At 40.9% G+C, this 22,346-nt stretch overlaps 1 protein-coding gene across 3 annotated transcripts in view; it reads right to left on the reverse strand.

Annotated features, from left to right (window-relative positions):
* RPS6KA6 (ribosomal protein S6 kinase A6) overlaps nucleotides 1–22,346 on the reverse strand; it is an 88,311-nt gene that overhangs the window by 17,372 nt on the left and 48,593 nt on the right. For all 3 annotated transcript variants that reach the window (XR_009759267.1, XR_009759268.1, XM_061598222.1), the window contains exons 9-21: nucleotides 11,486–11,628; nucleotides 10,768–10,838; nucleotides 9,440–9,528; nucleotides 7,563–7,627; nucleotides 6,667–6,769; nucleotides 6,103–6,227; nucleotides 4,476–4,601; nucleotides 3,769–3,858; nucleotides 2,558–2,716; nucleotides 1,799–1,960; nucleotides 1,466–1,542; nucleotides 1,156–1,273; nucleotides 102–242 (exon numbers count right to left, since the gene is read on the reverse strand). Coding sequence is in view for 1 of the 3 variants with exons in the window: in XM_061598222.1 (XP_061454206.1) it covers nucleotides 102–242; nucleotides 1,156–1,273; nucleotides 1,466–1,542; nucleotides 1,799–1,960; nucleotides 2,558–2,716; nucleotides 3,769–3,858; nucleotides 4,476–4,601; nucleotides 6,103–6,227; nucleotides 6,667–6,769; nucleotides 7,563–7,627; nucleotides 9,440–9,528; nucleotides 10,768–10,838; nucleotides 11,486–11,628 (1,469 nt within the window). In the remaining 2 variants the exon portion in view is untranslated. The remainder of the gene's footprint in view (nucleotides 1–101; nucleotides 243–1,155; nucleotides 1,274–1,465; nucleotides 1,543–1,798; nucleotides 1,961–2,557; nucleotides 2,717–3,768; nucleotides 3,859–4,475; nucleotides 4,602–6,102; nucleotides 6,228–6,666; nucleotides 6,770–7,562; nucleotides 7,628–9,439; nucleotides 9,529–10,767; nucleotides 10,839–11,485; nucleotides 11,629–22,346) is intronic.

Here is a 22,346-nt window from a genome sequence, read left to right on the forward strand (position 1 = left end):
AAGATAATTAAGTTAAATGAAATCATGCTATTATCATCATCAATAACAACAACAATCTGATCTTCCACAGGTACCGACAGACTGATTGGTGCCAGTTTTACCTTTACTAGATGAGGTGCATCTTGCCTGTTTAGCTGGTAATGTGGCAACTGGTCCCTACAGGCTATCCATGAATGCTTAAGAACTTGCTCTGCAGTATATCGCTGATGTGGATCTACATGTAGCATATGAGATAGCAAGTCCTGGATTAAAGCAAATTAAAAAGATACAACTGTTACAACCAAATCTGAGGAGGAGAGAGGGGCAAACGTTTGGACCCTTTTAGTCTCATCAATCATACCATGACATTAAAATTATCTTTCTGCTGAAGCTATTAACATAATTGGTATTCCAAAATGTTATAGTAAACAATAGAGAAGATCAAATGTTTCCACTCTAACCAGCTTGTCCCTTATGGGAGGAGCTTCTGTTTACATAATAACGAGCTCCCATTTGCAGAGGTCCACCATTGACTTCAGAGAGACACATATATGCCTGTGAAGGGAGGCGTGCCCAAAGCTGCCTCCCTTCACTGATGCAAACAGAGAAGTCCAATTGTGAAGGCTCACCATGAGTGAATCAGATTCCACATGAGGCTCTATTTTCATGAGAGAGCTAAACATAATTTTCAGAAAACCAACAGAGCATACATAAAATTCTTATCTAAATATGAACTTCTGATTTCAGAAATGTGGCATTAGGTCTCAGATATCAAGTGCCATTGGAAAACTGGATAATTAAATGCCAAAATAAATGGGGTCACAATTCACATATTATCTAGCTATAAACATAGAAATTCAAGGACATTTGTATAAAATGAGGTTTCTGCAAAAGGGGTTCTACAAAAGCAGCTTTGGCCTGAATTCTGTAAACAGCAAAACCGGTGGTGTTTATTACATCTGGTAAATACCTTGAAGACTAAAGTTACAGGAGCCAAAATGATGCTTTTAGTTGTTTCAAAATAAAATTAACTTTCATATGCTTACACAAAAAGGCCTTAAAATAAGTTTGCTTTTGATTTCACACTTTGAATTATTGGTCTTAGCAAAAATGTTATTCTGATGCTTTACACAGTTGCCTGTATCTGATAAAGTATGAGATAAAATACATTTACACCTTTGCTGCATCTGAAACAGTGTCCCAGTTGCCTCCGCTTAAAGAAAATTTTCCACTGCCTATTCGTAACAGGATTTCCTCAGGGGTATCATTGGGACCATTGGCAAAAGGAGTATACCTGGGTTTCAATACAAAAGAAAAAAATTAGAATTAAATAATTTTAACATAATTGGAGCCTATTTATTAAGACTAAGAGGTGTCAAGATTCATACAAGATGGCAAATGCTTCACTAATGCTAGGATATAAAGCAATAGCTATCACTATATAAGCAATATTCAGGGCAATGATCAAATGAGAAACACTTCTTACCCAGCCAACATTGTATAGAGGAGGACACCCAAGCTCCAGATATCACAAGCAGCATCATATCCTTGCCTCATGAGAACCTACAAAATAGTTTAGAACAAACAGTTCCACTTTTCTGTTGTAAAAAAGTTATCACTGGAAACAGCATATTTTGTTCTTTAAAAGTTTTATTTTGTAAAGCTTTGTTAACTGCCTTAAGAAGAAAAGGTAACAAGAAAAAAAGTAACAGAATAATTCACCTTTAGAAGACACAAGGCAAATAGATCTTACAATGTAACTACTTTCTTGGGATGTCAGAAGAGTATGTGCAAAAAATATACAGGAAATTCAGCATACCTCTGGTGCTACAAAGTTGGCAGTGTAGCAGGGGGTTAACAGAAGCCCATTCTCCCCCCGAAGTTGTTTTGCAAAACCAAAATCACAGATCCTGATGGAGTCAGCATTATTAGAGTCATCCATATATAAAATATTACTGGGTTTAAGGTCTCGATGCACCACCTTAAAAATACACATACACAAATGTTTAAACTGAAAATTTGGGAGGCAGCAGAAATGGCTAATTCATGGCTTTTCAAAAATTGTTTTTAGACAGACAAATATTTCAGACATAGTATCAGTACAAGCATGCATATGGGTAATTTAATGTTTGAGGCAGTTTACAACATAAATGCAACTTAAGTATTATGAACATGCTCCCGATTTAGACTGTAATCTTAAACACACTTACTAGGGAGTAAACCCTATTGAGATTGATGGAACTTACTTTTGAGTAAACACGCTATTAATTCATTTAGCTACAGTAAAGACCTGTTCTTTAGAACTGATACTCTCTATTCCATCTTAACAGTAGATTCAGATTTTGGTTACCAGCAAAGAAAGGAGTACCTCAGATTTCACAGCAAGTTGGCTATTGTATATAACTTTGACCCTATCAGTAACCGAACCAAACACCAGAATGCAACATCCTGCCAAGCCTTGGTTAATATGTAGAGAAGTACCTGGTTTAAAGTTCCTTCCCAAAATTAACAACAAGCTAGAATGCTATATACATATGAATGTAATTATTACACAGTCACCAAACTGCACACAACTTACTCCTTGACAATGAAGGTAGTCAACTGTTTTAGTGATAGTAAACAATACAGCACTTGCTTCCCGTTCTGAGAAATACTTTTGTCTGAGTATACGATCCAGCAGCTCACCTCCCTTCATCAATTCTGTGACCAGGTAGATATATTTACCATCATCGTACACCTGTAGAAATTTAATACATTTGAGTAACATAAATATTCTAACACTAGAGAAAAACATTAATCACAGAATCAGAGAATTCATAAAATATGGGTTACAGAGTCAGATTTTGGTAAAGAGGGGGATGCCAGTGAAACCATCTCAGAGCCTGCTCAAACTGGACTATGTCATTCCCTACCTCTGGAGCCATACCACCATCTGACTTTATCCTGATGACTTTATATATCCTAATACTGTTTACTGTTTTTTTAAAATATATAAACAGAATCCATAGTCAATCTACATGTATGCCAAACAGAGGCAGGAACATGTAGGAGGAGCTTGAAATTCTCAAAATGAATTTAGCAGCATTCCTAGGTTTATTTTAACTAAAGTTACAAAGGTCACATGAAACCAAGAGATGGGGGATTCATGAGAGGGATGAAGGGCTGTAATTGACTTGCCTTCCCCTTAATACACCTTTAAGTCAGGCTGCCTACCTGGAGTTCACCTTTGCAGTGTTTTCTTTAGGTAATTTCAGACAGGACAATAAGCAAGAGAACACAGGAAATGCACATCAGTTGTGCTTACTATTTCCCAAGCTTACCATCACATCCCAAATGGTGATCCCCGAGGATTCAAATGGACATTTACTTAGGCCACATTGTTTCATTTCACTACATGTGCAAGTTCATACAACTGATTGAAACCATGCACAAATGAATTCCAGGCACCATTAACATACTATCAAGTACCACAGGTGAGATTACACTGTTCCTTATGCATGAAAGTGTACAGATTTCTGTGTGTGGATCTGTGGATGATTGTGGGGTTTAGCAAAAGGGCATAGCTTCTGCCACAGCAGGGCCATGTGTTTAGTTGAATACATAGCATAGTATCATATTGGGTTATGGTGATGGCCTTTTAATGAGGCACATTGAAAAAGTTAATATTTTCCTGACAGTTATTAAAGGGGTTGCGTTTTCTGTATTCTAGTGGAGAACCAGGAGACCATGTTTTACTACATCAATGTTTACAGACAGTACGCTATTTCAGAAACCAGTTAGAATGCTTACATCTTTTAAAGTAATAATATTAGGGTGCTGTCCATAGCGCATCAGAATCTCAATTTCTTCAGAGGGATCTCTTTTACTTTTGTCAATTATCTGAAAAAAATCAAATATTAACATAGTTATCTTTCTGTCTGCAGGAATACATTTCAGCTATTAATGAAAGGGCATTGTCTCTAAGAGACTTCATTTCAGCACTTGTAGTCCAGTTAAGTCCATGTACATAGTATGTTTTTCCAAATAAGGTTATATTGAGATGGAGTAAGATTTGGTCTGTTCACAAGAAAAAAAAAGAATTCTTGCCACACTGGGGGGGGGGGGACGGATCTGGCCTTAATATTCCCTGCACTACCCTCAGCTGACTGAGGGTATATCAGCTTTTCAGGTATCACAATAAAAGATTTGTTTATACCAAATGTCTATACTAAGACCAGTCACATCTTTCCAGTTCTTAAGATAACATAAGCCTTGCAGCAACCAGCATAAAACAATACCAGTTCTTCTTTCAAGAGGATTTCAGAATCATCCCCTACAAACATAGAGAGAAGACACAGCCTAGGATTCCTCTCAAGCTTATGTTTGGTAATAATATTTATTTCTTTAGTGACTATGTTCCAAAACTTTTCCACTGCTGGAAACTTCTACCGGAGGTGCCAATACGTGCATAGATATTTACTAGTAGCATCTATGGAAGAAAGGAATTTCATACATACCTTCACAGCAAACTCCATATTTGAAGCTATGTGGATGCAACGCTTACACACCGAGTACGAGCCAACACCAATGTCCTCCTTAAGTTCATAAGCATCTGTGAATAGTGCACTGTTCCCATGAAGTTGCTAAAAGCAAACAATCATTTAAAGTTTTGTATTATGAATATACACAGTTCTTAAAAATAGTTTTATAATCTCCAGTAAAAGATTCAACAGTTCCTAAACATAGTATGCCAAATATACTTTGAACTGTTAATTAGATGCTTCAGCAGCATGTTCAGAGTGGGCGTACAGGAGAGCAATGAGAACCACCCAGGCACAGAGCTGGGCCAAACAAGGCCACCATTTTATTGGTCCAACTTCATTACTGAAAGTTTTGACCAGTCAAAGTAGGAACTCCCGCATGGCAGCCAAGAGAAAACTACAAGTCAGCCCAAGCTCTGGTTCTCTGCAGTCAGTTCATACAGTTACTCAGCCAAAGACTTCAGCCATTGCTGAAATGAGGTGGAGGGAGTGGGAGAACACATGCTACTTCAGATTGTATATGTGAGACAGTGTGAAATAAACACTGCACTGAAACCCTGATTACCTGCACCTGCATCTAGGAAAGGCCTTAGCTCAGTGTTAGAGCAACTGCCTTGCATGGAGAAGGTCCCAGGTTCAATCCTTGGCATCCCCAGGTAGGGCTGGGAAAGAATCCTGCCTGAAACCTTGGAGAGCTGCTGCCAGTAAGTGTAGACAATACTGAGCTACTGTAGATGGACCAATGATCTGACTCAGTACAAGGCAGCTTCCTATGTTCCTGTATGATGGGAGAAGACATCCTACATAAGATGTGCTCCCACCCTACACTTCCAGGAACAACAATGGTCAGCAGGGAAAGTGTGTAAAATAGCTAGAATTTTGAGACTGACAAGTTTCAACCACAATGTTTACTCCTGAACCTGCTAGGGCAGGGTGGGGAACTTGATCCAGCTAGCAGGTCAGAACCTCACCTTCCTACCATCCCCTATCTCACTTTGACCTGTGAGTCACATGATGTCAGGTGGCAAGAGCCAGCACGGTATATTTATCTATTTATTTATTTATTATTATTATTTTATTTATATCCCACCCTTCTTCCCAGCAGGAACCCAGGGTGGCAAGTAGCGGTCAGAGTGCTGGACTAGGACCTGGGAGACTAGGGTTCAAATCCCCACTCCACCATGAAGCTTGCTGGGTGACCTTGGGCCAGTCACAGCCTCTCAGCCTAACCTACCTCACAGGGTTGTTGTGAGTATAAAATGGAGAGGGAGGAGAACCATATGCACCACCTTGAGCTCCTTGTAGGAAAGGTGGGATATAAATGTAATCAATCAATCAATCATTTCAAAGGAGCTCACTCTCAGTGCCAATCAGGCAACTTCTTTGAAGCCTGACTGCATTAATTAGGCCTGCAGAATAGAGACTCTCTACTTCTGAATTTGATGCTTTAACACAGCAAACAGGAAAGGTGCATCTTATATAAGCAACATTTTCTTAATAAGCAATTATTGCAACTCTTATCACTATACCATTTGGAATTAGTTGTTTCAATAATTAAATGTGCATGCAAGACCCAGGGTGGGAGAAAACCATAATCGTTTACCTGTACTATTGGCAATATGTTGTTGAGAGGGGAGATTTTGTGGTCTTCAATGGCAGTAGTTGCGACAAAGCTAAAACCTTTGAAGAGCTGATGTGCATTCGCACTAGGTGGAACGCCTGGAGAATCTAATGGTTAAATTTACATTACGTTAGACAGCCCATAATACATCTACAAAATAATACACTTTATTCACTACAGATATATAGATTTTCTCTTTTGGGGGGAAAACTATGAAAAAAATAACTATGACAAAGGTACAAGGAAGGAAGAAAGAACTACTAGGTCTTTTTGAGATTTGTTTTTCAAACAATTAACTTGGAGAGTTAATCTCGAAAGGGCAAATCAGAAAGCATCTAAAAAAGGGAACAAGTTAATATCTTAAGGGAATTATTGATAGAAATAGTTTGCTGTGTGACCAATGTACCAAATATATTAACAGATTATTGTTTTTCAGCAGATTAGATCCGTTCCACCACTGCCTGTTTTTAATTGGAACTCATACTATAAATGGGTGTGGGAGAGAAGAGTTTTACACTGTTATGTTTTGGGGTTTTTACACCTTACCTTTTGGTGTTTTTGCTGTGAATTCTGGATCAAAACAAAATGTGTCTTCTGGTCTCCCAGAAGCAGGTTTAAATGGGGGCAGAATCTCTCTCCTGTATAGTTTCTGAAATCGAAATTGCAAAATATTATTTTTACATGAACACAAACACACACAACCAGCATCAAAAGGTGCATTAAAGGATTAACATGTAGATGCTTCTCTTTAAATTGGTTTCCCCTGATTTTCTACTATGAATTTGAGAAACTTCCAAAATGCTACAAAAACAATGTTTTCCCCCTTCCTATCAGGCACACTTAAGGGAAAAAGGGACAAGAAAAATAGGATTATCTATCACCCAACTCATTTCTTGCACATAATGGCTGCATTTGCACGTTAATGCTAAGCCATAATATAGCAGTACATGCATAAGTTGTAGTGAACCCAAGTGAAGCATTGGGCTTGCTCACTTTGTCACTCCCTCTTCTCTTCCTGCACAGCTGGGAGAATGACTTAATCAGAGAATAATTTTGTTTTCAAAGAATGTTGGTTTGTGTCATACAAACAAATACCGTGTCTTACAATAAACTCGGTTACTAAAACAAGCAAGCTTCATAACTAATGGCCACACAGGTGGAGGAAGGGGATGCTTTGCTCAAGTGCACTGCAGCTTGTGCATGTAGCATCTAAATGAAAGTTTAGCATTACGTGAGATCTCAACTTCTGTCTCCCTTAATTTTTTTTTTATATATATATAGAAAATGTAGGTAAACAGATAACAGAAGTACATGTAGGCTGATTGCTTTAACTATCTGATATTCTTTTTTTTTTTTTTTAAGTAACCATTATAAAAGTGAGGTGTTACGTTCCTGGCATTAGACAAACCATATTCCAATACAGCCTTCTTTTGCGTACTCACATTCCAATCAATGGTTGAAAAGAAAGGATGTCTCTTGATTTCTTCAACCCCATCAGGACCAGCTCCTGTCATTATAGGAAATGAAAGGTACTAAATTACTGTAAATCAAACAGTATAAAGAAAAGTATTTTGGGCACTCAAAGAGGTTTTGGGTTTGAGTTTCTCAAACAGCAGCTCTTTATCCCTTATCTTATCCACAATATATAGGACACCAGTTTTAAAATGAAGGGTTTTCAAAAGCAGTTTGTGACATAGTGGTCTGCTGCTCAAAACTAACACAATTTACAGAGTAATCCAACTGCTGGGAGCTGGCAGAAGGGGGGCTGGCGGAAAGCTCCACAGGATCCACCTCCTGCTCAGGAGCTGCTGGCCTGGCTGAACGCGGGCTCCATCGGGAAGTGCCTGCTCCAGTGAACAGGTCTCCTGGGGTGTAAGCGCTCCCCATAGGCCACAATGGGGCATTTTAAAAATTATTTTACTCTGCCAGCCTTTTGGCCAGCAGAGTTTGATAGTGGATTGGGACCTGGGAGAGGATCTTGTGTTAAATCCCCCCTGCAGCTCTTGCCCCCCCCCACGCCTCCGGAATGCCCCGTTTTCAGGCCTTCTGCCAGCTTCCGATGGGCCTCTGTCCACCGGGCTGTCTGTCCCCAGCGGACTCCTGGCAGGTACCTAGCGGAGCCACATCTCCGCCATGGTGGAGGGCTGCTGCCAGCACAGCCAGCGCTACGCAGCATCCAACTCACCCCAGTCCAGTGGAAAGGTAATTGGATTGTGCCCTTAGTGGGGATGCCGCAAAACTTGGGCACTCTTTGGATCCTAGCCTATACACAGAGTCTACAGGTTTAAGAGCAAGTCTGAGGCAATGAAGCACAATTCTAAAATTGATGGGTTTTTTCACCTTGAGATGTACCAAGCGTATTTTAGAGGGCAAGTTTAAATGACAATTTAAAAAAAGTATCGAGAATGTTTAGAGCAGATATTGTACTCACTCATACAACACTACCATGAACAAACCAACCTCAGTCACACTTAACAGACTACCATAATTTTATCTTTGTCACCATAGTACTTTATTAGCACTTCATGCAACAATACAGGCTCAAAAGGCTTTTTTTGGTGAGAAACCATGACTTTCAACTATAGCCACAACGAGAGCTATGTGAACTATATCAAGATGGGAAACTTGTGCCCCTCCATATGTTGTTAGACTCTTAACTCCCTTCAGCCCGAGTCAGCATGCTGGGAGTTGTAGTTCAACAACATCTGGAGGGCCACAGGTTTCCCACTTCTGAGCTACATTAATGAATGATGGCTTGTTTTGATGAAATAAAGTACGATTCATTATAACTTGAACACAAGCAGCCATTATATTTTGGTTGTATCAGAAGAGGTAAGAGAAGGGATGCAAGGCCACCATCTGCTGTGCTAAGAAGCCAGGCTCCACTCTCCGTCAACTATCATCTAACAGCAGCCATTACATCAAGCTGTAGCAGAGAAAGGAAAAGGAGGAATGCAGGAGCCGTTCCACTGGTGGAGCTGGTGCTCTTCTCTTCTCAAATCTAGCTGATTATTAGGACAGATTGTAACGAAGAACTTGAAGACGAGTTTGCTTGTTTCCCCTTCTCTCCCAATCCATTTTCCAGAGGAAATAGCATCAGCCTTGGATAGACCAGGGCAGACCATAAATCTGAAACAGCAGGTGAGGCTGTTGAATGGGAACTTAATATTTAACACTCATGGAAATATGTGGTTCGAAAGCATCTTTAAGACATCTGCCTTTGTGATTTAGCTCTAAGGTGACCAATAGTTGTTTATTTAAAATTAATTCTGAAGCAAGCAGATCTTAGTTGCTTATGATCTAGGCATTACAAACTTACCTAACCTATTTGAAGGATTCCTTTTAAACAACATTCGCAGAAGACTTTGAGCGTCAGGACTAAGGAACTGTGGCATGCCAAGTTTTGCTCTAGAAAGGGAGAAAGCAAACAGGCAGTGAGTTCTGCAATACACTTCAATTTAACAAGAAAGTGTGTGGTTTAAGCCAACTAGCCTAAAAGAGCACATTAAACCAGCATGTAAAAGGGCTTCATATATTCAAGACATCAATTGTCTATATTGCAACTTAGAGAGCATTACATTTTCCTGCATAATATATTCCAAACCAAAGTTGTTGGAAATACTACACTTCATGATGCTTTCATGAGATGGCTTTTTAAGTAGAGTTACTGAGCAAGTCACAATAACAGATGCCCGCTCCCTTCTCAGAACCAAGTCCTGAAAGCACTCACCACAGCTGGACAGAGGCAAAAATCCAATAATACAATCTTGCAAGTAAAAGTGTCCATCACTTTTCTAAGAAACATATCTGACTTTATCGAGAAACTTTTTTTTTAAAAAAAGAAACAAACACAGTGATCTTAACATTTGCACAAAATCCTGCCAGCAACCCCAGAGCAAGTTTCCTGCAGCGTTGGCTTAACGCTATGGTTTGCAATAAAATACTGCACCTCTGCTACTGGCAAGTGCAGTACCAACTCAATTCTTAAGATTATAAACCTGGTATGAGAAATCTTTGGCCCTCCAAATATTGCTTAACTACAACTCCCATCTAGAGATGCAAAGGCCCAGAAAAAAACTGGAAATAGTTTTTTGAAAGATTGAAAAAAAAAACCTGGGGAAAAAACATCCACCCCCTCCCTCCGAATTTTTCTGGTGTTTTTTTCTGGCCTTCAAAACTCATCATCTCTGGCCATTGGACATGCTTGCTAAGGCTAATGGGAATTGAGTTCAGCAACATCTGGAGGCTAAATGTTCACCACACCTGATAAAAACCATTTGCCTCTAAGTCTGATTTTCTATTAAAAAACAGATAAGTAGTCAGAGACTTGGAAATCATTAAAATTTAAAGAAAATGCCATCCACTCTGCATCTTCAACACGAAAACACTCTCACTGTAATTTGTACATACATACAATGCATTTTCTAATCATTTAGGCTGTAAAAAAACATTTTTTTTCCTCTTTATATTTCCCACTTTTCAATCAGGATGCAGAAAGGCTGTGGTAAGCCGGTACAGTCTCAGGCATAATACTGACCAGATGGTTATAGGATATCAGTGACATATAATTCATGCTATATTTTCTACCTTGAAAATAATCAGAAGCATAGAAAGTAATTCAATATAGAGAACAGAAAAAATACTTACTTGAGTATCATATTCATAGTTTCATTTCGGTCTTTACCTTGAAATGGTAGTGTACCAGTAAGCATTTCAAACTGGGAAATAAACAAACCAATACCAAACTTTAGAAAATCAAGTTATAAATGGTGAGAATTTCGAATGGGGGCGGTGGGGGAATTTCTTGAGCCTTCATTATGATATATTGTCAAGCAGAACTGAATTCATATTATGGCAGAAAAGCAGCAAGTAAATAATAAATAAAATAGCTAGAGAAGGAATTTATATTAATCAGTTTTGATACGTTTGAAGGGCTACTAGTTTGCTACTGATAGTTTATTCATCTTCAACACATACAGAGATACTTAATGTATATTCAAAGAAATCCCCTTGGTTGAAATCAGTCTGTGAGTTTGTTTTAGTAGTTCTTTACCACAATAAAAAGCACAAAGGGATGTAATATTCTTTATTCAATCATCTTGTTAAGCTAAAATGGATTACAATTTTCATTGTTAAAACACGGTTGCTATGTTTTCAGCTGCAACGTATTTTAAACGTTTGTTTTTTAGCTGAACGCAGATAATAACTACAGAATTCACACAAAACTTAAGATTTTTTTTAAAAAAAAGCTTTCTGAGATTTTACCCTGAGCATTATAATGCGCAAAAACGTGTGCACAGCATTCATATTTCTTTGGCACCACATCTGAATGTCATGTAAAATTAGACAATGAAATATACAGTACCATAAGAACACCAAATGACCACCAATCCGCACTCTGGTTGTGTCCTCGCCTGTTTACAACTTCAGGCGCCATGTACTCTACAGTACCACAGAAAGAATAGGCTTTCTTCTCTTGATCCACAGATTCTTTGCTGAGGCCAAAGTCTAAAACAATATTACAAAATAAATCGCATAAAAAAGGATTGTGCAATAGTGGTTACAAAACATTAAAAACGTGAATTGCAAGTTCTTTAGAAGTACATCTAGTATCCTGTAGCCCATGGGATCCATTACAGCTAATCCATGAACTCTCAAATTAAAGAGGAAAATAACACTCTCCTGTGCAAGCCTCACTGAAATATTTGCAAACTGCATGATAGCATTGTATTGGTTTACTGTACAATCTCCTGTACTATAATGGTTTTATGTACTCAACATTAATTAATATTATATTATTGGCCTAAAGGCCAAATGACAGATACATAGTAGTTGCCATACTGTTCCACAAAAATATGTACTTAAGCTTTAAGGACCCCTGTAAAAATTAATAATCTCCTCCTTGGCCTATTATATATCATATAACATACAACACTGTTTTTAAGATGGACTTTAAAAGAGCACCATGTTGGCAGCTTGAATGTAATATGTACATACAACAGAACATTTATTTTTATGTTTATTTTAAAAGCTGCTCAAAATAAGTGCACACAATGAATATAAGGTAAGCATAGTTTAGTAATTAAATAAGCAGCTCTCATACCAAGGCATTTTACATACAGGGAATCTCTTGTCAAGTTCTTGCAATACAATGAAATGACAAAAGTATGTTCATTGGTGGCAAAGCTAACCATGACTCAAACTGAAAAGTCTGTTTTAATTTAGCCAAAGGAATTAAAGCTATGATATAAAAAAGCTATGCAGAAACATGCCTACAGCAGCTCATATTGACAAAAGAAACTAGCTGCTGTTTAGTTTAAAAAACACCTTGCCACCAACTGCTGTGATGAAAATTTCAAGGGAAGAATAGGTTACAGGCATGGGTCCTATCCAGTTATCTGTAAAGTTTTTTCAGATCATGGTTTTGATCTTTACATGGTTTCCACCAGTGTCCAGGAGCACAGTCTGCAGGTTTATACAAGGGTATAAAAAAAAATCCAGCCGAGAGAGGATAGAATTTGGAGCATGTGTGCTCCAAATTGGTTAGCTTCAAATTTACATTTGCAGCTTTGGTTAGGTTTTCAATTTTGATTTGAACGAACTATGATTAGGCTGTGAATACTAAACAGAGGTGGGGGGAAGAACTTGCATATGATAGAAGGAAGAACAGGAAAGTAGTATGCAAGTCAGCACAGACATCCTGATCTTCCAATGATGATGAGAACAATGAACAGAAGTACTTCAGCACCAGACTGACATGATGAAAATAAAAACACTACCCTATGACAGATCCTTATAGAACTTGTTCATGTAAGCCACAACCTGCTCCTTAGTCACCACATAAACAGATTTGAGGCTTGCATTCACATGGAATAGAAAGCCTGTGTAATCCTTTCACAAAACCTGTTCTACACAGATTTCATCAAGGTGCGCAGGTAAACTATTATGTGGCATCTGAGAAATTGGCAAGGAAATCCACCCAGTTGCTCCTGAATGTGCCATTTAGAATGTTAAGCATTATGTACCATTTATTGTTCCAGTTACTAAATAATATCATCAAGTTCTAGTTATCAAAAAAACAGTAACACCACACTATCAAGAATGATTAGAAGTGCTATGGATAGCATCTCCAAAATTCAGAAAATTAGACTCAATATACTTTCCCCTCAAGTTTATAAATAAAGAAGTGAGTCATGCTTCATATAACATATTTACAGCTCATCGGGATAATTTCAACACACTTTTCTATGGTTGTTGTTTTGCAGCAACTACAAATCTGGATACTCTGACACAATTTTTTCTTGTGCTATACACATTTGATTGTAGCTTTTATTAGGCTGAAAATTCTTCCTTGGTTCAGAGTATAATGAACAATACAGTAAATAATAAGTTTTCTACTATGAGGGTAATGATCTTCCGTGGTGCAGAGTGGTAAGCGGCGGTAACGCAGCCCAAAGCTCTGCTCACAGCCGGAGTTCGATTCCAACGGAAGGAGGAAGTCGAATCTCCGGTAAAAGGGGTCGAGGTCCACTCAGCCTTCCATCCATCTGTGGTCAGTAAAAAGAGTACCCAGCATATGCTGGGGGGTAAAGAAAGGCTGGGGAAGGAACTGGCAATCCCACCCAGTATATACGGTCTGCCTTGTAAACATCGCAAGACGTCACACTAAGAGTCGGAAACGACTCGCACTATAAGTGTGGGGACACCTTTACCTTTACTATGAGGGTATCACAAATACAAAGGTGCTATTCTATAGGAATTTTATGATAAAACCCCTCCAAATATTGAGGGAGCATGGTTTAATAATTTCAGTGAGAAAAATGCCTTACAAAAAGAACTGTCAACTCATAATTCTCAAAACCACAGGAATATTTAGAAGATGGAAATAAGAATGGTGAGTTATGAATTGCCACAATATATTATGATGATGAAGATGTTTCCAAGCCTGATTAAGAGTATCTAAGGACTTGAAGTATCTAATGTTTGCCGTTAAATACTGATTTTTTCAATTCTGAGATTTCAGCTGTTCCCAAAAAATATTTCTTAGGAATTCTGTCCTCCTTAATATATACCGTATATTCCGGCGTATAAGACGACTTTTTAACCCAGGAAAATCTTCTCAAAAGTTGGGGGTCGTCTTATACGCTCAGTCGTCTTATACACCGGAATATACGGTATTTCTCCTGCTCGCAGCCTGGCCCGGCGTCCCCTCCCCTGAGGGGAATCCCCATTGCTCCTCCGTCCCGCCATCTCCGCCTCCTCCACTGTGGCGAAGGCGGCACCCTGCGCAGCCTCCTCCGCCTCCTCCTCCGTCGCAAAATGGCGGCCGGGGTGGGGAGCAGCAGCAGCAGCAGCAGCAGCCTCCCCGCGTCCTTCTCCTCCGTGGCGGCCTCGCCTGCGCCGCCTCCCGCCGCTGCTGCTGCTCCTCCGCCTGCGGCTGCTCAGGCAAGCGACAGGGCCACGGTGGCGGCGGCTGCTCCTCCTCGGGCGGCCAACGGCGGGCCGCTTTCGCTGCTCTCGCCGCTGCAGGCCGCGCCGGCACCTCCGCTAACGCACAACCACCGGGCGGCAGCAGCAGCAGCAGCAGCGGGAGGCGGCAGAGGCGGGAACCCGCTGCCGACAGCTGCCCCTGCAGCCTCCTCCGCCGCCGCCTCTGCCTCCGGCCCGCTGGCGCCGCGGGAGCCGGCCTACAACTGGCAGGCGACGAAGCCGACGGTGCAGGAGCGCTTCGCCTTCCTCTTCAACAACGAGGTGCTCAGCGACGTCCACTTCTTGGTGGGCAAAGGCCGCGCCGGGGCGCAGCGCATCCCCACCCACAGGTCGGTGCGGGATATGGGGCGAGGGGGTGCTGGCCACACAGGGAAGAAAGGGGAGAGGGAGGCTGGCTTTTTAAACGGGGATCAGGGTCAAAAGTTGGGGGGTCGTCTTATACGCCCAGTCGTCTTATACGCCGGAATATACGGTAATGGTCAGAAAACAGCCAAACAATATGTGAAATTGTACAGGCATTTCCCCAACTTCTGTCCCAATACTGGCAACCACAATAAAGCTGTAAGGAATTTATTTTGAAGAATTTCCAGAGGTTTTGATTGAGCCAAACCCTAAATCTTGTCTAACAGTTCAGCCTTTCCCAGACGTTGCTGGACTACAACTCACATCAGCCCCAGTCAGCATAGCCAAAGGTCAGGAATTATGGGAACTGTAGTCCAGCAACATCTGGGGACTCAAAGGTTGGGAAAGGCTGCAATAGTTCAACTGTAGGAACACCTCTTTGGACTTGGAAGTCACTTTATACACTTCAGAACTGCTTGTGATGACCTTGAAGTCTTTAGTGCAGAGGGAGTCAAATAATAGTTCCAGGCACTCCTGTCTGTGAACCATATATCAAATTTCCCACTTGATAAATTACTTATTCATCCAATGAATTTGTGCCTAGGAGGACATAGCTGGAATGTTCTTTATAATTTATATTGAGATGTTATTTATGATAGACTGCCCCAAATCTCTCAGTAAACATCTTACCCCAACTTGGGTGGATGAGAGAGAACATTAAGTGAACATATGTTCAACCCTTCAATTAAACCTTTAAAAATGTACTACAAGAACCCTTTTTGGCTCGTGTCATTTTAGAACAATACACTTCACACCTTAATGCTGTCTTCTACAAAGATTCACTGATCTTGCTAACAATGCTACACTGAAAGCTGAGCAAGCTTGACAAAATGACCTGGTCTCTCATTTCGTTTGCAGTGGCTATGTGAAAAGCTGACAAAACTCACCCATAAGTGCCTACTTTGTTGTTTTTATCCCCTTATAAAACAGCTGAAGAGGAGAATTTAAAGGCTCCTTGCTAACATGCCATTTTCAAATTTTGTTAGCTTATTTCTTTGTATTACAACTGTAGTGTGCAGAATAATGCATTATTCCCTTTACCTGCCAGAAAGAAATCTTGACTCCAAATGCCAGTTCCTTAGGACTGCAGAAGCAAGGGAAAAGGAAGTTCTGGATCATCCAAAGAACAAGGCCCAACAACTGCTATTCATGCAAGAAAACCAGCAAGTGAAGATCAACCTGGCCCAAACTGGATGAAAATAAATGCTTATAGGCCAGTACTCTGTTCTGGCCTTGAAGAACTGATCTCTCCACTCCTCTTTTTCCAGGAACCGTCTCTTTTTTCAATGTTGTGAGCCCCTTTGGGAGACAATTGTTCATAGAATCATAGAATAGTAGAGTTGGAAAGGGCCAAAAGGTCATCAAGGCCAACCCCCTGCTCAATGCAGGAATCCAAATCAAAGCATTCCGCACAGATGGTTGTCTAGCTGCCTCTTGAATGCCTCCAGTGTTGGAGTGCCCACTACCTCTCAAGGTAATTGGTTCCATTGTCGTATGGCTCTAACACTTAGGAAGTATTTCCTGGTGTTCAGTTGAAATCTGGCTTCCTGCAACTTGAGCCCATTATTCCATTTCCTGCACTTTGGGACGATTGAGATCCCCGCCCTTCTCTGTCTGACAACCTTTCATGTACTTGAAGAGTGCTATCATATCTCCCCTCAGTCTTCTCTTCTCCAGGCTAAACATGCCCAGTTCTTTCAGTCTCTCCTCATAGGACTTTGTTTCCAGTCCCCCGATCATCCTTGTTGCCCTCCTCTAAACCTGTTCCAATTTGTCTGTATCCTTCTTGAAGTGTGGAGACCAGAAATGGACACAGTACTCAAGATGAGGCCTAACCAGTGCTGAATAGAGGGGAACTAATACTTCATGCAATTTGGAAACTATACTTCTGTTAATGCAGCCTAAAATAGCATTTGCCTTTTTTGCAGCCACATCACACTGTTGGCTCATATTCAGCTTGTGATCAACAACAATTCCAAGATCCTTCTCACATGTCGTATTGCTAAGCCAAGTATCCCCCATCTTATAACTCTGCATTTGGTTTCTTTTTCCTAAGTGTAGAACTTTGCATTTATCCCTGTTGAGTTTCAGTCTGTTGTTTTCAGCCCAATGCCCCAGCCTATCAAAGTCCCTTTGAATTTTGTTTCTGTCTTCCATGGTATCAGCTGTGTCCCCCAATTTTGTATCATCTGCAAATTTGATAAGCATGCTCTGTACCTCCCTCATCCAAGTTGTTAATAAAAATGTTGAAGAGCACTGGGCCCAGGACTGAGCCTTGTGGTACCCCACTCGTTACTTTCGCCCATTGTGAGAAGGAACCATTGATAAGCACTGTTTGAGTAAGATTCTGGAACCAACTGTGGATCCACCTGATAGTTGTTCCATCCAGCCCACATTGAGCTAGCTTGCTAATCAGAATATCACGGGGCACTTTGTCAAAAGCTTTGCTGAAGTCGAGATATATTACATCCACAGCATTCCCACAGTCTACCAGGGAGGTTACCCGATCAAAAAATAAGAAATTGTTGTCTAAAAAGAGTTATAAAGTAAATGGAAACTATTTACAGGGCAACCAAACAGGGACTGTAACAGTCGCTGACTCCCCACTCATCCAAAACTTGGGGGAAGCCTACTCCCTGCTGCAGACTATTTGTTACTTTTTTTCAACAGAAAAAAATGAAAGTTTTGAAGAACACTGGGGGAAAATGGACCATTGGTCTCACCTGAAGGGTGATTTTCATATGAGTACGGTCCTCACAGCGGGTATTAGCTCCACCTATCGTGCGAAGGCAAGAATGTCTTTGAAGTCAAGACTAGGGGCATCAGGCCCCTCCCACTCTCCAGATCATTCGTAGCGAGTCTATAGAGAAAAATCTAAAAATACAAGGACAGGGCCAACAGGCCTGCCAGCAGGAAAATAGCATGCGTAATAACATGACTCTAACATAGCGATATAACAGAACTAGAAGTCTTGACTTCACTAGTAACTTTAAATACAATAGCATAACAGTAATATATAACAGCTTAGTAAAATATCTATACATCCTCCAACTGGGAGGGTCGTGAGGACTGTACTCATATGAAAATCACCCTTCAGGTGAGACCAATGGTCCATTTTCCATATGAGTCCGGTCCTCACAGCGGGATGTACCAAAGCAGCCCATATAGGGAGGGACCACCCACATGTTAATCCTCATTAAGAACCTGTTGCAACACTCGTCTGCCAAAAGAGACGTCAGCAGAGGCATAGCGATCAATTTTATAATGCCTTATAAACAAGTGTGGGGTAGACCAGACTGCAGACCTACAAATATCAGCAACAGGAGCGTTGGTAGCAAAAGCAGCCGTAGTAGCCGCTGACCTAGTTGAACGAGCGGTTATACTAGCTGGAACAGGAAGCTTAAGGGATTCATAAGCTAAAGCAATTCAAGCCCGCAACCAACGGGATAAAGTGGAGTTAGCTACTTTTTGCCCCATAGACCTTGGATTAAAGGATACAAACAAAGACTCAGTTCTTCTGATATCCTGAGTCCTGGACAGGTAGGTCTTGAGAGCCCTCCGGACATCCAACGAATGCCAAGCCTTCTCTTTTTTTTTTTTTTTCAATAATTTTTATTCAGATTTTCATAAAACATACAAAACAAAATCATAAAACATTCAAAGACAAAAAACAAAATCAAAAATAGTTAAACAAAAAGAAAAAAAGAAAAAAAAAACAAAAATAAAAAATAAAGAGTAAAATATTGACTTCCCATTTGTCAAAGATCAAATCAGTTATAAGTCTATAATATATAACAATCCTGTCTCTTAAGTCATATTATAAAATCACTTTCCTCCAGTAGTTATCTTACTTAATCATCAAATCTCATAAACATTACTTTATTCTTTCCACAAAAAGTCAAAGAGAGGTTTCAATTCTTTAAGAAATATATCTATCAATTTTTTTTTCCAGATAAGCATATCGATTAATCCATCTCATTACTAATTATGATAATCTTATTGTCATAACCATAGTCAAAATAAACATTTCAATTAATCCATCACATCAGAATCTGTTAGGTTCAATAATTTCAGTAGCCATTGTTCTATTATCTCTATTAGTTCCATTTTCCATCTTCCATCTTCAGTAGTCTTGTTAAGTCCAGTAATTTCAATATCCAATCTTCCATTATCAGTATTCCATAATAATCTTGCTGTCAAAGCCATAGTCATATAGTAAGAGTCTGATGGGGATTACCTCTATCCCAAATATTTTCTTGCCATCCATTCTGAATAGGTTGCTGAAATACTGCTGTAAAATCATATCTCTGTTCTTTTTTTCAAAATACACTGGGTCATCTCTTAAAAGTTTTTCCATTGTCACATGGCTGCAGTTAATTCCATAGATTTTCTCTATATTGGGCTCCATCACATCATTCCAGTCCAGAAGATTATCCATGCCATTGATAACTTTATCTCTAGAATCTTCATTCATTTCTTCAGAGATAACATTGAGTTCCAAACAATAGATTTTATTTCTAAAGTCCATAGACTCCAAATCTTGTTCCTGTTCCACGTTGGTTCCAATCTCCGGGATCTCCTCTCTCACAGGGACCCCTATTCCAGTCTCCGGGGTCACCTCTCTCACAGGGACCCCTGTTCCAATCTCCGGGGTCTCCTCTCTCACAGGGACCCCTTCCAGGGTCACCTCTCTCACAGGGACCCTTATATCTTTAATCTCCTGCTTCATTTTACTCAATTCAATTTTCATTATCTCAATCTCATCCATTATTTTCTGAAACATAGTTATTTCCAGATTTTCAGCCACTTTCTTAATTGCCATTTTAAAAGAAAAATATAGGAAAACCACTTCTTATTTCAGCAACAATTGGGTTAATACTCCAAACTTGGTGACATCACAGTATAAACAGAGCAGACAGCCTTATCTCTCCAATAGTTAAGTAAACAAAATGCAGTTCCCAGGATCGAAACAATTAATGGCAATCGTCAAGAAACAGATTCGTCAAAATAAAATAGACCAAAAAGAGAGTAGTCTCAAAACAGTATAATATTTTTCAAAATAAAAATCTGGAATAGAAATCCCTCTTCTGTGTATATCTTTAGAATGCAAATCCAGGACAGCTTTTTGCAACAAAAACAGAGATAAGCTATTAATTAGTGCGTAGCAGAGAGAAGTTATGGCTCCCCAGTGAGATGTCAAAAACTGATCAATCTGGCAAATCTCTTTTAAACAGCAACAATTTAAGTCAAGTAAAAGAAAAATATAGAAAGAAGGGTGCTTGCCTGTTAGTGCGTTCTCTCTTAGAAGATAAGGTGAACGTTCGCTTTATCAGATAGAGCTTGCTGTTAAAAATCCGTCCCACCTTCGTCGGCTGGACCTCGTCCCATAAATTAATGAGATCTGGTCGTCCCAACAAAAATAGGCTTTGAGGTTAATCTCTTCGTTTCTCCCTACCCGGGAGAAGTTTAATCAGTCAAAAAAAAAAGAAAAAACTGACTGATATATCTGAATAAGCTTCTTTTGAGGCAGGAGCCCGTCTCAAAAGCAGGCACAGGCTAAGTCACCCTTCCCGGAAGTTCCGAATGCCAAGCCTTCTCGAGAGGATGGTTAGGATTCGGGCAAAAGGAAGGCAAAACAATGTCCTGGTTGCAATGGAAAACTGAATCAACCTTGGGACGGAAGGAAGGATCAGTCTTCAGTACAACAGAGTCCTTATGGAAGACGCAGAGATGACGAGCAGAAGACAATGCGCCCAACTCCAAAACGCGTCTGGCAGATGTGACTGCGATCAGGAACAAGACCTTGAAGGACAGCATACGTAGAGGCACAGTCCTGATGGGTTCAAACGGCGGGCGTTGCAAAGCCTGCAAAACCTTCGGCAAACTCCATGAGGGAAACCGATGGACCACAGCCGGAGATCGTAGGGCGACTCCCCTCAGAAAGCGTTTGATGAACGGATGTGAGGAAATAGTCGCACTAGAAGAAGAAACTGATAGAATCGACGACAGAGTCGAGGCATGTTGACGTAAGGTGTTGGGTCTAAGTCCCATCATGAAGCCATTATGGAGATATTGTAGTACCTGTTGCATGGTGGCCTGGGATGGATTGTGGTGGTGGGACTGGCACCACTTGGAGAAAGCCATCCAAGTATGTTGATAAATCCGAGTGGTAGATGGTCTTCTCGAGGCCAAGATAATATCAATAACAGCATCAGACAGGCCAGCTGACCTCAAATGTCCCCGTTCAAACGCCACGCTGTTAAGTTGAGCCAAGTGGGGTCCTGGTGCCATACTGGACACTGATAGAATGTCTGGCCTGACTGGGATTGTCCAAGGATCCATTACTGACATTGCAAGAAGGTCCGAGAACCACGGTCGGCGTGGCCAAAATGGTGCTATCAGGACCAGCTGGGCCCTCTCGCTTCGCGCCTTCCTCAAGGTTTTGGCTAACATTGGTATTGGAGGGAAGGCATACAAAAGACCTTCTGGCCACGGAGTTGATAGCGCATCCACTGCTTCCGCTGTTGTGTCCAGGTATCAGGCAAAGTACCTGGGAAGCTGGCAATTGCGACTGGAAGCAAACAGGTCGATGGAGAATGCGCCGAACCGACACTGAAGGCGATGGAAAATGGCTGGATGAAGTTTCCATTCTCCCGGAAAAACCTGTTGTCTGCTGAGCCAGTCTGCTGTCACATTCCAGATCCCTCTGAGATGTTCTGCTTTCAAGGATTGTAGATGTTGTTCTGCCCAGACAAAGATGAGGGAGGCTAAGTCCTGCAGAGGACGAGACCTGGTGCCCCCCTGTCTGTTCAAATGTGATTTTACACACGTGTTGTCTGTTCGAATGAGAACATGGTCCAAAGGGAACAGAGACTGAAAATGAAGTAGAGCTAAGTGTACAGCCTTTAGCTCCAGCCAGTTGATGCTTTGAGTCTGCTCTGCGGTGGACCAAACCCCCTGAACGTACTGGGAGTTGCAGTGGGCTCCCCAGCCGATGAGGCTGGCATCTGTGGTTACAACAGTTCTGCGGGGTTCTCTGAACGGCGTGCCCTTGGAGAGGTGTTGGGCCCTCGTCCACCAGCGGAAGGAGAGGCGCAGTACGGGGCTCAAGTGAACTTTGCGATGGTTGGAGCTGGCGATGTCCTGTTGAAAGGGCAGCAAAGTCCACTGAAGGTGATGAGTGTGGGCTCGAGCCCATGGCACAATATGGATGGTAGATATGAACATTCCGAGCGCCCTGGCTAGAAGCATGATGTCTGCGGATGTTTGTTGCATCAGGGACCTTGCAATGTTTGTGATGGCAGTGATGCGATCTGGAGCCAGGAATACCATTG

The sequence above is a fragment of the Rhineura floridana genome, chromosome 16 (genome assembly GCF_030035675.1).
Source record: "Rhineura floridana isolate rRhiFlo1 chromosome 16, rRhiFlo1.hap2, whole genome shotgun sequence".
NCBI classification, from domain to species: Eukaryota; Metazoa; Chordata; class Lepidosauria; order Squamata; family Rhineuridae; genus Rhineura; species Rhineura floridana.